The sequence below is a fragment of the Aythya ferina genome, assembly GCF_964211825.1.
Source record: "Aythya ferina genome assembly, chromosome: 1".
In the NCBI taxonomy this organism is placed as follows: domain Eukaryota; kingdom Metazoa; phylum Chordata; class Aves; order Anseriformes; family Anatidae; genus Aythya; species Aythya ferina.
Genome location: NC_140296.1, coordinates 69,560,854 through 69,573,900, shown reverse-complemented (window position 1 = coordinate 69,573,900; position 13,047 = coordinate 69,560,854). Strand labels below are relative to the sequence as shown.

Genomic DNA, 13,047 nt, shown 5'->3' with positions numbered 1-13,047 from the left:
TCAACTTCAGTAAGATTTTTTGGTTAGACTTATAAAAATAATAAAATAACTGAATTGGATAATGTTCGTCTGGATCAATTAGATTTATTTTTTTTCTGAAAATTATTCACATAGCTTGATCGAAACTATATTGTTGTATTGTGTTTTTCACAAAAGCAGTGACTACTTTTTTCCTTTTTCATTTCTTGGCAACAGAGTTATGGATTTATAATTAAAAACCACTTAGACAATTTCCAAGAGATTATTACAATGCTGTGATGCCAGGGGTTGAACAAGTCAATTTAAAGATTTTCTTCCTATCCCTAGTTTCTACAATGATGGTCTGAAAACCTTTAAGGCCCTAAACTCTGGGTTGTTTTTTTTTTTTTGGCAATGGACACAGGGCATGCAAACGATATTCTCTCATTCTCTCTTTTCAGGAATGCAGTTGAAGAAAACAAAAAATTATATGCAATTTATGACACAAGGTGAGTAACAAAAAGTACTTTTAAAATGTGATTATTATCTATAAATGGAATGTTAATTCTTTAACAGTAACTATTATTAACATTTATTTTAAAACCTTATTTTTCCTGAGCCATGACATAATCTTTAAATTAAGGAATAATAACACATGTTTTAGATCATCATGCTCAAAATTCTATATCTACCTAATAATGTTTCCCTTTTATAGAGAGAGATTACCCTTTGTATACAGAGAATATGACAGAGAAATTTACTTACACAGCCATCTTAATTTACATGTTATCCCACAGATGGAATATGGCCCATGATCCCATTCTGTGTATTATGAGCTTAACTGTGGCTGTTTCTGATGCCAGTGCTTTGGGACCCAGAGAGAAGGGCAGCTTGGGGAAGAGGGGATGCATTTAAAAAGACAACAAGGCACTTCCACAAGCACAGTGCTGCATCTTGGCAGTGAATGGTGGGGATGTAGCCTCTGTATAAACATACCTCCACACTCTCCACACTCTGAAACATTTCCTTTCCCCCTCCTTAGCATAAATTACACAAACAAACAACACAACACAAAACAAACAAACAAATAAAACTACCTAGAGAGCAAGACATAAATCAGAGTTTCACTTTATTCAATCCGTAGCTTTTTTTTTGTTACCCTGTATTACAGTGTTTTAGCCAGTCCTTATAGAGATACATCAGCTAGAATACTTATTTGATCTTCCTTTAAATATACATAATACTAAATATAAGCAATTCAAACACTTGTCTTCCTCACTCCGTATAATGTCCTGCACAATTTAGCTTTGGTTTTGACGTCGAATTTTGTCCACTCTAGTAAAAATGCATAAACAATAATTATGGCAAAATAAATTCATAATGTTATTGCCTAAATATGAAAACACAAAGAAAGGGGCTATAGCATTCTATTTAATCCAGACTTAGAGAGAAAAGGTAACTGCTTCATATTATTTTTTTAAGAGTAATGTGCTTCTGACAAAGGGATTTAGATGAAAACACTCAAGTAGAAACACTTAAGAATGAAGTCCTATGTAAAATAATTCTTCCTCCACTGCAGCTGCAGTAAAAAAAATATAAATCAAAACTCAGTTACTTGTTTTTCTAAACACAGACTGTGTCTTCATCAGGACAGAGACTTAAAGAGTTGTACTTCCAAAGCACCAAGGCTTCTCTAATGCATTTGTGTTATTTCAGCGCATAATCATTAATCTTTATGATGAAAAAATGTGAGTTATAAAGAGCCTCAATTATTTCTTCCTCTGCCAAAGTGTCAATGGATTTTTATTTTGATGTCTGACTCATAATGTGCATAATCCAGAGGTTTTGCCTCCAAAGAGATGGAACAGTGCAGGAATGCTATTCTAAATTCATTCAGATAACGCAAATTTTTGTTCTATTTTCTTGAATATGAAGAAAAATAACCATCTGAAAATTAAACAGAAGTTCAAAACAAATTGGGTCAAGCCTCTTATCAAAGGCAGGTTTTTGTCCCCATTACTCATATTGATTAATACCTCATTCTTGTGTGTCCCACTGAAACATTAAGATCTCTACTACATCAGAACTGTTGACATAACAACATAAATATTTCAGTATAATTAAATGAAAACCAGCAAATTATACAACCAAAGGAAATGGATTCGTGCAACACTGCAATCTGCCTGACAGAAATGGGGACAATGAGTATAAACCCAGCGTAAACTCAACATCAGCAAACATTACATCCATTTTCTGACAAATATAGATAAATACATTACATATATTATACACTAGGTAAATATAATACTGTTTTCCTTGCATAGCATAACCAACAATCATTGCTCATTATTTGAAGAACCAGAGCGCAGCGCATAAAACTGTCCAACTGCAGAGTATTCCCTAAGCCCTGATGCCATGCATCCACTCCCCAGCCTTCTGTTGTCACTCTAAAGCTCAATTTCTACTAAGGTACTATAGAAAGAAAAGCAAAAAAGCTGAGCTTTCTGAAGAAAGCATTAAGTTTCTGTTGAATGGTGCTTTAGAAAAAATGCCCATCAACTTTTGATTAAATAAAGTAAAAAGGAAACCAAGCTTGGAAAGGGAAAAAAAAAAAAAAAAAAAAACAAAAACAACAACAACAACAACAACAAAACTTGAAAATTTTCTTGTGGATTTTTTTTTCCAGCCTGTTTTATTAATTACACCTTCTCAGCAGGTTAAACCAGCAGGCTATTAAAATTGCTGCAAGGCAGAATAGGTAAGCAGCAGCATGAGTCTCAGCCAAGTAAGATTAATGTCCTGTGTTCCTCAGAAGACAACACTTCAGCTGTAGCAGCAATTCTTCCTACATTTCTTTAGTTTCTGTCTGTCTCTGTTTTGTACCTCTGAACCTTCCGTGATTGCAGTTTGCTTCAGGATAAGACTGGATCTCTGTCAAAATCAGTTAAATGACAGAGAAGCCAGAGAGGAAAATGAAAAAGAAAATGTTCTGATAAGTGATTCTGACCTCAGCGTGTAAGTTGGGTTATGTTCATTTTGTCAGGTAAAGCCTCGGTACCACTTTCCAGTGTAAGAGCTCAATGATATATTGCATGGTGTGATCAAATACTTCTTCCCTGATTCTCAAGCCAGTCCTTCTCCTACAGTCTGGTGACTGATAGTAGTAGCAAATGCATCTGTTATAAGCAGACCTTTCTCCTTCTCTAGGTGATCCAGTCATTGGCTCCTCTTCTGTATCTCCACTAGCATTGAGAGGGATGAACAAACCTAGAATTCATTCCAAAGTTTTGAGAGACTCTTCATTCCATTCCCAATGCCTTCAACAATTTCTATCCTTTAACCAAGTCTGAGTGTGCTCTGCTCTAGCTCCTCCTGAAAGGAGATGATGAGTGCATCCACACGGCACGTTAGGGCAAATCAGGACTGTGCTCATGAATTGAATTGTTTGATCATTCCCACTTACTGTGCTTTGGTTCACTTCACAGAGCAGTCTCAAAGCACATGATCTGGATTCCTTTCTACAAAACTAAGGTGGATAATGCACTCCAGCAGCATACCAAATGTGGTCCAGCTGCTAACAAGAATTTCAAACTGTTTCTAAGAAAACACACCCAAAATGTGTATAGCATGGATGTTGGGTCCTCAGAAACAGCTGTTCTGAGCTACACAGCAGCCTCAGTATTTGCTAACACCAGCACAGCCAAGGAATCCATTGCAACCCCACTCAACCCAAGGATTTCTTTCACATCCAGGCCTGGCAGGTGTACTCTTCCACATGTATTTGCATCAGCCCAAGGGCAGTCCTTTTGCTCCTCCACACATAATGCTTGCCTTTGCAGATTAGACTTAATCAATTTTTTGAAGCATCCTTTACCAATATTGGCAATGCCAAGGAAGAAAACAGTATTACCATGCTTGTCTTATTGATCAAAATTTGATCAGGAGCATAGATCTTAACTGTCCAGTGGCCTAAAGGCTAGAACACTCACTGCAGCAGAAACCATGATCAATTTTAGTCCCTGAACTACAACATTTGAAGTCTTACCTTTTACAGGAAGAGTTTTGCTGGAACAGAAAGACTGTATGTTAGAAAAAGAGCAAGAGTAAGAATGAGTTATGATTGTGGCTAAGGGAAGCAGAGAATCAGGTTCCATTTATTTTATCCAGTAATTAGTTCATGAATTACTTGATTATGAAACAATGGGACTTTATAGATAACAGCCAAACCAGTAGGCCACAAACTCATGTTAACTCTTTCCCCCTCACTTATTTAAGTATTTGCTGTAAAGTAAACCATTTCAAAAGAGAAAACCTTACCCTGATGTCCTGCAGCTCAGGCTGATCTCAGGAGACACGTCCTCAGCTGTTCTTGGACCTAGCACCTGCATGCTCTGACTGGGTGCTTTGTTTTTCTGAATAAAAGTAGCCAGACTCCTTCCTGACTTGTTTTGAAATAAGCTTCTTGCTTTTTGAAAGGAAAAGTTTAGGAGCTTAATTCCAGGAATAGAGTAAGGGTGGTGAATTTTGGGGCAGAACAAGGAACCTATTTCCGTGCCTTTTTCTTCCTACTGACCACATTAAACAGCTCTCCAAAAATCTTTGCATCCATCATTTCCTTAAATACTCTGTGCTCCATGGAGCTTGTCTGAGCCTCACCTCCAGACTGGTGCTACAGAAGATGTGTTCTGAGTCTTCTCTGCGCAAAACCTGAAGTGCCATTTTCACAGTAAATATCACATGTACAGAGAAGTCAAGATGATTTTTACCTTTCATGAAATTCATTCTAAATTTCTCATTTGTAATGTCATTCAGCTATTGCTAAGCCTAACTGAATTCAAAATCCCAAAGAATAAATGCTCCAAACCCCCCTAGCTACTTTCCTGTCCCATCAGCTCCAGCCTGGGTTATCTTTAAAATACCCACAAACACACAGAAACAATTGCTCTGAAAGCTCAGGAAGATAAATACTTAAATGAAGTGATAAAATGTCAGACTCTACATCACTTTTGATTCATTCATACCTCAGATGTGTTTTCAAAGTACCAGAATAGTGCATTAATCAGAAGTACTGTTCTCTAAAATATTTTATTTCTGTTATAAAACTGACATCCTATTTAAGAAAAGTTATTAGTGTTCAAATACACTTTTAAATCACATTAAATTCTTTGTAAGAAATATTTTCATTGGTGTTAATGTTCTCTTCCGGCATTTAGGGAGACAGAAATGGGTTGGTACCCTTCCCTAACTTCACTTTCTCTGAAGACTTTGAAAGATCTAGTGTTCAGGACTGCCCATCCCATAGTATTAAAAATGAAGAAACAACAACAACAAAAAAATGATCCAGGTTCCTCAAATCAGTTATGTATGTACATACACGTGTTTAATGTTTGAGCCCCTGAGTCAGGTATACTTCATGTCACGACTCAAGTTTTCAAATAAAAGATAAGATTTCACCTACTTTGTAATCATAGTAATTACGGCACTGTAAAAAACAAACAAAACAAAACAAACACACAAAACAACAACAACAAAACCCAACAACTTATAATGAAATCAGATTTGGCAACAGTCAGTTCCTCCACATTTTTCCTCATGGCCTATATGTTTTTTCATTGTTTTTAAAGCTGGGCCTGCTCTCCCCTTTTTTTGTAGGTTTCTTATTAATTGCAGGCCAGTACATACAACATGGACTGCACTCCTCTTTCTTCTCAATAATTTTTTGGGGGAGACACAAAAAGCTGCCCGTGCTTTCTCACCCTTACACAAAAATGCAGCATTCCTCAAGTGTCTGTCCTCTTCCTTGCAGTTTCTCTGAGGGAAGAAGAGATGTAGAAAGTATAACAGGTTGTAAGAGAAGAAGTGCAAAAAAAAATGTATTGTTTTCCCCCCCTTGCCTAGTAAAATTTTGTGCTCTGGGACAAATTGGTGCCCACCGATCGCGGTGTAACCAGAACCCGGAGCTGGCTAGGGATCTGTTTACGCTGCCGGTAGGGCATGGCAGAGAGGTCCCTGTACTGGCACTGACAAAGAGCTGGCTCTGGAGCCGAAAGCAATATAGCCAAGTCAGCGTGCTTCTGTTTCCACGCCAATTAGTCCTGCTGAAAGGCCTAATTAACCTGGAAGGAGGTTAACAATAACAACAACTGCGCTGCCTCCACCCCAACTAGCATTTCACCAGGAGCACCCAGAGCCTCGCAGGCAACCCCACAGTCAGCGGGCAGCCCCCGCAGCACGCCTCTTTGGCACGGGGCCGTCTCCCTTCATTACCCCGGGGTAATTAACGAAGACTGGGAGCCGGCGGGTTCGGCTCTCAGTAGACACACGGCGACAGCCACCTGACAGGCCGGGTACCCCCACACGTCCCCCTGCCATGTCGGGGGACACCCCCGTGCCCCTGGCACCCCCTTGGAGCCCCGGAGCGTTTGCTCCTGAGGGGCTGCGGCCACCTGAGAGGCGGCGGAGGGCGGCTGCCCCCTCGCCCCCGGCCTCACGGGGTGGCTATGACAGGGCAGTGGGGTGGCCGTGATGTGAGGGGGGGTGGCCATGATGGGGCGGGGGGTGGCCATGATGTGAGGGGGGGCTCTCAGGGGGCGCCGCGGGTTGCCCCGGCTGCCAGCCCCGGTGCTCGAGGGGTGCCTGGGGAGCTGTCCCCGCCGCCCCCGGCTGCTGCCGGGCCCCGTCCCCGGCGAGCCCCCGCTCCCCGCGGCGCCCTCCCCTCCTCTCCTCTCCCGGCAGGCGGGAGGGCACCGGCGGAGGGCGGCTTCCTCCGGGGCTCGGCGGCCGCGGGGTGGGCGCGGGCGGCTGCTGCGGTGTCGGGGCGGGGGTGGGGGCTTTTTTTTGGGGTGGGAGGGCGGGGTGGGGTGGGGGGGAGAACGGGGGACTGTCGCCTCCGCCTCTTCCTCAGCGGCAGCCGGGGCAGCCGGATCGCGGCGGTGGCGGCGGCGGCTGCTGCTGCTGCTGCTGCTGCTGCGCGGAGGGAGCCCGGGGAGGAGGGATGTGGGGCTTTGGGGGAGGCAGGATCTTCGGGATCTTCTCCGCTCCCGTCCTGGTGGCCGTGGTCTGCTGCGCCCAGAGGTAGGAGGCAGCGTGCCCCGGCGGCGGGGGACCGCGCTGATGGATGGGCTCTGCCCCCCGCCCCGCTCCCCAACCCCGGCCCCTGCCTCCCCCGTCTCTCTCGCCCCCACAGTGTGAACGATCCCGGCAACATGTCCTTCGTGAAAGAAACTGTGGATAAACTGCTGAAGGGCTACGACATCCGCCTCCGCCCGGATTTCGGAGGTGAGTGGCACCGGCCGCCGCTTCCCTCATCCCCCCCGTTTTGTCCCGGGGCTGCCCGGCCCGGCCCGGCTCGGCTCGGCTCGGCTCGGCTCAGCTCGGCTCCCCGGCTGACCGAGTGTGCTCTGCCCGCAGGTCCGCCCGTCTGCGTCGGGATGAACATCGACATCGCCAGCATCGACATGGTTTCCGAGGTCAACATGGTGAGTGAGTGAGGGGGTGCCCGTCCTCCCCCCTCCCCTTCTCCCCCCCGTTCACCGCCGCTCTGCCCGGGCAGGTCGAGCCCGGCCGGGTGCTGAGTGCAGCCCCTCGCGGTCTCCAAACTTTCCATCCCTGTAGGACTCGCTTTTTCGGATTTCGCTCCTTCCCCTCTCGGTGCGAGCAGAGCGGGGCTGGGGCTGGCAGCGGCCGCCCGTACAGTCCGGGCTTCTCGGGGAGGGCGAAAAGCGGAAAAAAAAAAAAAAAAAAAAAAAAAAGGGTCTCGGCGGCGGCCAAGCTCTCACCCGAGCACCGGGGAGCGATGCTGAGAGCACCAGGACGGGGCTGCACTTGGGAGGCATCTCGCTTTTTGCTCCTCCGAGTGGTTTTTCGGGGGCTGTCGGGTTGACCGAGGGACCGGCGTGCGTTCAGTGCCTTGCTGCAGCCCGGCCCCCGAGGCAGCGCGGCTGGGTGGGCAGGCGTCGGCAGGTGGGTTTGCCATTTCTTGTCCTGATCCTGAATCCCAGGTGGAGTTTCCGAGCGTTTCTGAGCAAATTCCCCGTTCCTCCTCGGTCTCGGGTTCTTCCTCCTAGCCTTCCTTTAGCAAACCTAGCGTGGTTTTTTTTTTTTTAGTAAAACGAGCGGGCTACGCTGTGTTTCTGTAGCTACGTCTATGTCATTACAAATAATCCTGTACATTAAAAAGCCGAGCTATTTTTCAGTAATTAATGATGCTAACACCAGCTGTACCCCCCCTTCAACGCATTGTTGCAGTGTTACAAGCTGACAGAGCCTGGTTTTGTAGGTGATCTGTGTGTTTTACTTAATTCTGCCCCATCCTTCCCCTGCTTTACCCAAAATGCTGAGATAGAAACTTTTTGCTGTGTTTCTGATCTTTTACAGATGTTTTATGTAGACATACAGCCTGTTTACGGTTAAAGCGCCACCAACATCCTCCTGTATACTCATTTAGGAGGGGCAATTGAGGTAGCTCTCGTTTGTAAGAGTTTGTTTTAGGCTTCCTGCAAATTCAGGCAGCAGCAGGGACATCTCTTATATTCCACAGGCTCTCCTGTACCTGTAGCATTGCTTCGCAATAAAATGAAAGCTGAGTCCTTGAAGAGTAATTCAAAAGTCTGACTTCACTGTTCCCACTGCAACCTTCCCACCTTTGGCTATGCTTCATTCTTAGCAAAGCAGTGAATTACAAATTGAATTTATATACAACATTCTCTATGTGTGAAGTGCCGCATTGGCAGTAAATATGAAAAACAGACCAAAATGTGAAAGAAAACGACAGGATATGCAGTGATTTTTTTTTTTCAGCTATGGGAAAGCCTGTTACATTTAAATAATTTGTCCAACCCACTGTAGCAGGGATATGAGGAAAAATTACATATGCTGCTTGTTATGCTGCTAGACTGAGCATTTAGATCTTAAATGAGACAGGAGCTCCTCGAGAGGACAGGTGAGCCAGCCCAGTACTTGCTTTAGTTTCTAGCAGGAGTACAAGTTAGTGCTCGCTGTTTCCCATGACTTGGCAGAGAATTAAAGAAATGAAGAGTTTCCTTCTATGTCCTCTAATGGGGCAAGGCAAAGTGTAAAAAAGAGTAATCCTGATCTTCCAACAGAAACAAAGAACTGTTTCTGAAAGGAAGTACTGAAGTATTGTTGGTACAAAAACTGTACGTATTTACTTCAGGAAAAAATGAGCAGAAACGGCATCTGGTTGGTGAACTACAGCTGGACTTGCAGTTGGTCTTGTCGCTTATGTCTTGGAAAGAAGTCTTCTTTGACTAAACTCAGACAGTGCTGTACTCAAGCACTGTCTGAGTTGATTAATTTCAGTTATTCAGGTAATTTCATACTCATCTGCAAAGATTCTTGTGTAAATATCAAGAAGCAGTGAATAAGGAAGAAAAGAAGGAGCTTTTAAGAATTGCTAAAGCTTACATTTTAAGATAGTACTTTGGAGGGGAAAAAAAGTCACTGCTAGTTTGAAGACCTGAGGTGTGTCTGGTGAACTTCACGCAAGTTACCAATGAAACTTTTAATCTTTGACATATTCTTCTACTTAGTGCCAAGCAGATATTTTTAGCTTCGACCTTTAGCCTCATTAACTATTGAAATGTCTTACAAGAATCTCTCTGAACTGTGGTAGCATGGACATTAATTCCTTTGATTTAAATCTAGACATTGATGTAACCTTTTATAAATTAGCTTGTTAAAATTCATCTCTATATTAAAAATAAAATAACCAGGGAATTAACATTCTTCAATTTTATGAATATAAATAAAAAGTTATTACAGCAAGTTTTATTGTACTGCCTTCTAGGCAGCCTGTAATGTAGCTTTCAGTGATATGATGACAATTCTTTGTAATAAGAATTACAGCTTGTGTCATACTCTTCTATTTTTAATCAAACTGCAGCCTTATTCTCAATGAATCTTCAGTTACTAGGTATTCACTTCACTTTCCAATGGTTTAAAAAATTATTTGTGTATTTTTGGTCTTCCTGTTGAAAATTACTGGAAGTCCTTTACTCTCCATAAGTCCAGGTTACCTCCAGCTATCCTTTAGAAGAGATGAATTGAATAGTAATATACATCATACTTAGGTTACATGGAAAAGTTAACATTTTTCTTTACTTATGGTGCTGTAACGCTAATCTGGATCAAGAGAACTGATGCAAGTATCAGATTGTTTTACTGCAAAGTTTTAAATCAGCAGTTTCTATTTGATTTCATAACATCTTGAAAACATCGAGGAGCTTTATTGTTACTTGACCATACTATTTACATCATACTGAAAATACAAAATATTTATGAAGTAAAAATAATATGCTTTCATGCTTATACTTTTACATATGTGGTATCAACAACAGATTAATCAAGTTGAATGTACGAAGCGCATTTTTCTAGGAAGGGCTGCAGTCTGTTAATGACCTGCAAGTATAAATATGTGTAAATATACATATATATATCCATAAGTGCTTTATTTCCCTATTATAGTTATGCATGCTTTCACATGATTATTTGCCTATTTCACAAAATTTACCTGAAATTGGGTACTTAACCATCTACTTGTTTTTGTGCATACCTACAATAATTGCATTTAAAACTACTGTAAGTGCATGTAAATTGCACGTTAATGTATATCTCTAAACAAAATACTAATCGATAATACCAGAATAATACTGAGAAAATACTATAAATGCTTTTTACCAAATAAGAGTACTGAAGATTACAGTTGTCTTATTACAAGAGTTTAGCTTTATGATACATAATTTTACATGATTTTGGTTGATTGTGTTCTGTACTTTCTCTGTTTTGGAGGAATGTTTTCTTTGTTTTTTTGGCAAATTGAAAGAGAGTTTTTATGCTTTTTACTAGTCTGTCAACCTGTTTCTGATAAGACTACATCCACAATTACTGATTTTTTATAGTCTGTTTTTTTCATCGTTGTTCAACATTTGGTCTGCGAATCAAATGTGTTAGTTCCAGACATATAATTTCCAAACAGCCAAATACTTCCATAGCGTTTTATCCCTAAGAAGTTAAATAATCAATACATTGATTATCCCAAAAACCCCCTCTTTAAACTCATCATTGTAGCTGGAAGACTAAGGTGCTGTGCTTTCGTTTCCCCACCATTTTAGGATGTGGTTTATAGCTTATGGGAGATAAAGCTATAAAGTGGATAGAGAAAATGAGGGGATCAGTACAAAAATAAACCTTTCTCCTTAGAGATAATGTTTTGCAGAAAATAGTGTGATCTCCTGAAAGCAAGGAATCTTGTGCTACTACTCACTAAACTGCTCTCTGCATTCTCTTTGTGCATACAGGGGACTTCAGAGCTGTTGATCAAGGGTTTTTCAAAAGCTCTAATTTCAATAAAATTAAACCAGGAAAACCCAGGAGGCATCATTGGCTATATCGTCCTCCTGCTGTTTTTGAGAATACTGTACTAAGAAAATTAGTTTGACATAAAGTCAGATCATAAAGCTTATGAGTTGTTGTTTCTGAAAAAGATGTAATCTGTTCTATGCTAGCACTGTAATTTTTTGTTTTTACATATGTTCCAATATAAAACTTCAAGTACACATATGGACTCCATAGGGTGCCTGCTATTTTCTAAGCAATTTTGACATTTTTCTGACAAACTGTGTTTTACTTGCTGCTTTAAGGTCAACTGACGTTCTTACTTAGGACAAATACTGCCTATGTTCCTTAGATAGCAATGCATAAAGAATTATTTCTAGGTGAATTAATTCATACTTCACCTGAAGTACTGGAGACACTGAACCTTCATGCTTCCATTGCTGAGACTTGTCTAGTCTTTCTTTAGATGCCTGAAAAATAGGGTGTGACTCAGTTCATGTAAACTGAACAACTGTATACAATTAGTTTTCTAAATGTGAGCTGAATTGGTACGCTCTGGGACTGTAGTTAATGGAGATGTAGGACAGAATTTGTCTGCTTAGGCAAAGGTGTCTATTGTCATTCTGCCTCTCATGCATCATACTTGCCCTCCAATTTCCAATTCATAAGTTCTGTGTCACATCTGCATGCTCTGTGCAGCTGTGTTGGATGTCATACCAGCTGCTGAAGTTTAAACAATTGTCTTATCTTGTCAATACAGCCAATGGAGATCTATTTAGCTTAAAATAAAGAGGACACTTAAATAGTACTTCCTAAATATTTGAAATTCCCCAAGGTATCCATTTCGGACTCTGACTACCTGTCCAGAAGGGTACAAGACTCCTATAGGTCTTGTGCTGTACCTTCCAGCCCTATGCAAATGTTTTTACACAATCCAGAGCATCCAAAACAGCACCAGACAGCCACATTTAGGTAAGTGAATTATTTCCTTATTAGGGAATTCCAGCCCTTAGGCTGCACATCCCAAGCTCATCATCCAGGTTCCTTCAAGAATCAGGAGGTGGAGGCAGACACCGAGTCTTCGGGCAGCCACAGTGCTAGGCACGGTGAAACGTAACCTCCGTTTTCTATCATAAACATAACCTGTATTTCCTGCCATATACATCTACCTTCTGAATACTTTGCAAGCAGAATATCAAAGTTACCTCATGCAGGAAATTATGACTGATTTGTGGCGTATTTTGCTTTGAAGATTCAGATGGAGAAATTGAGTTGTAATAATAGAGTGTAATCGTGGCTATTACAAACAAGTTTTCTAGCTAGAAGATTCATGTGTGCAATGCTTATAGTAAAGCACAAGATTTTAAAATAGAATATATAATTTTATATGTTTTAAAATGTTATTTTATAATTTAATTTCCATAGGGAGACTAGCAGACCATAGTGAGTAGATATGATATACATGAAAAAAATTATTTATATGATCTATATATATGTATTGGATAGATCATACAAGGTGGAAACAAAGAAAAAAAAGAACAACCAAAAAGAAACCCTGCCCAAGCAGGAAAGCATATCTTGAGGCCAGCATAACCTTGCAGACTGGTGTCACTGTGCTGGTGATGAGCCAGCAAGACAGCTAGGAGGCAGCAGCAACGGGTACTGCTTGAGGAGAACAGCCTATCTCAGCAGGTTACCTGCCCTCTAGTTGCCAACTGGCAAGAAGAACATCCT

At 41.6% G+C, this 13,047-nt stretch overlaps 2 protein-coding genes across 5 annotated transcripts in view; one reads left to right on the top strand and one right to left on the bottom strand.

Moving 5' to 3' along the window:
• Positions 1–655: 655 nt before the first annotated feature.
• On the bottom strand, positions 656–6,459 carry LOC311428709 (uncharacterized protein). Of its 4 annotated transcripts, none has more exons than XM_084505603.1 (4): positions 6,226–6,459; positions 5,715–5,769; positions 4,276–4,423; positions 656–3,200 (listed from the first exon to the last, which is right to left on the bottom strand). In XM_084505603.1, exons 1-4 carry the CDS (start codon positions 6,328–6,330, stop codon positions 2,990–2,992), a joined length of 519 nt encoding a protein of 172 aa, XP_084361729.1. In that variant the 5' UTR covers positions 6,331–6,459; the 3' UTR covers positions 656–2,989. The 4 variants fall into 4 exon arrangements, 2 of the variants coding, with proteins under 2 accessions (XP_084361729.1, XP_084361730.1); XM_084505604.1 differs by having other exon boundaries at positions 5,721–5,769; XR_014687829.1 differs by lacking the exon at positions 6,226–6,459 and having other exon boundaries at positions 656–3,225; positions 5,715–6,194.
• A 419-nt stretch (positions 6,460–6,878) lies between these two features.
• GABRB3 (gamma-aminobutyric acid type A receptor subunit beta3) overlaps positions 6,879–13,047 on the top strand; it is a 117,368-nt gene continuing 111,199 nt past the window's right edge. Inside the window, exons 1-3 of the mRNA XM_084505594.1 lie at positions 6,879–7,032; positions 7,145–7,236; positions 7,369–7,436. Of these exons, the coding sequence (XP_084361720.1) occupies positions 6,953–7,032; positions 7,145–7,236; positions 7,369–7,436 (240 nt within the window). The 5' untranslated portion in view covers positions 6,879–6,952. The remainder of the gene's footprint in view (positions 7,033–7,144; positions 7,237–7,368; positions 7,437–13,047) is intronic.

What these genes read in the sequence shown, in the direction of transcription:
- LOC311428709 (XM_084505603.1), bottom strand. Translation starts at nt 6,330, where the DNA reads ATGGCAGGGGGACGTGTGGGGGTACCCGGCCTGTCAGGTGGCTGTCGC. An exon ending in TCTTCGTTAATTACCCCGGG is followed by an intron (nt 5,770 to 6,225) that starts GTAATGAAGGGA and finishes TTCTTCCCTCAG; the next exon opens with AGAAACTGCAAGGAAGAGGA. An exon ending in CTGAGCTGCAGGACATCAGG is followed by an intron (nt 3,201 to 4,275) that starts GTAAGGTTTTCT and finishes TCTCAATGCTAG; the next exon opens with TGGAGATACAGAAGAGGAGC.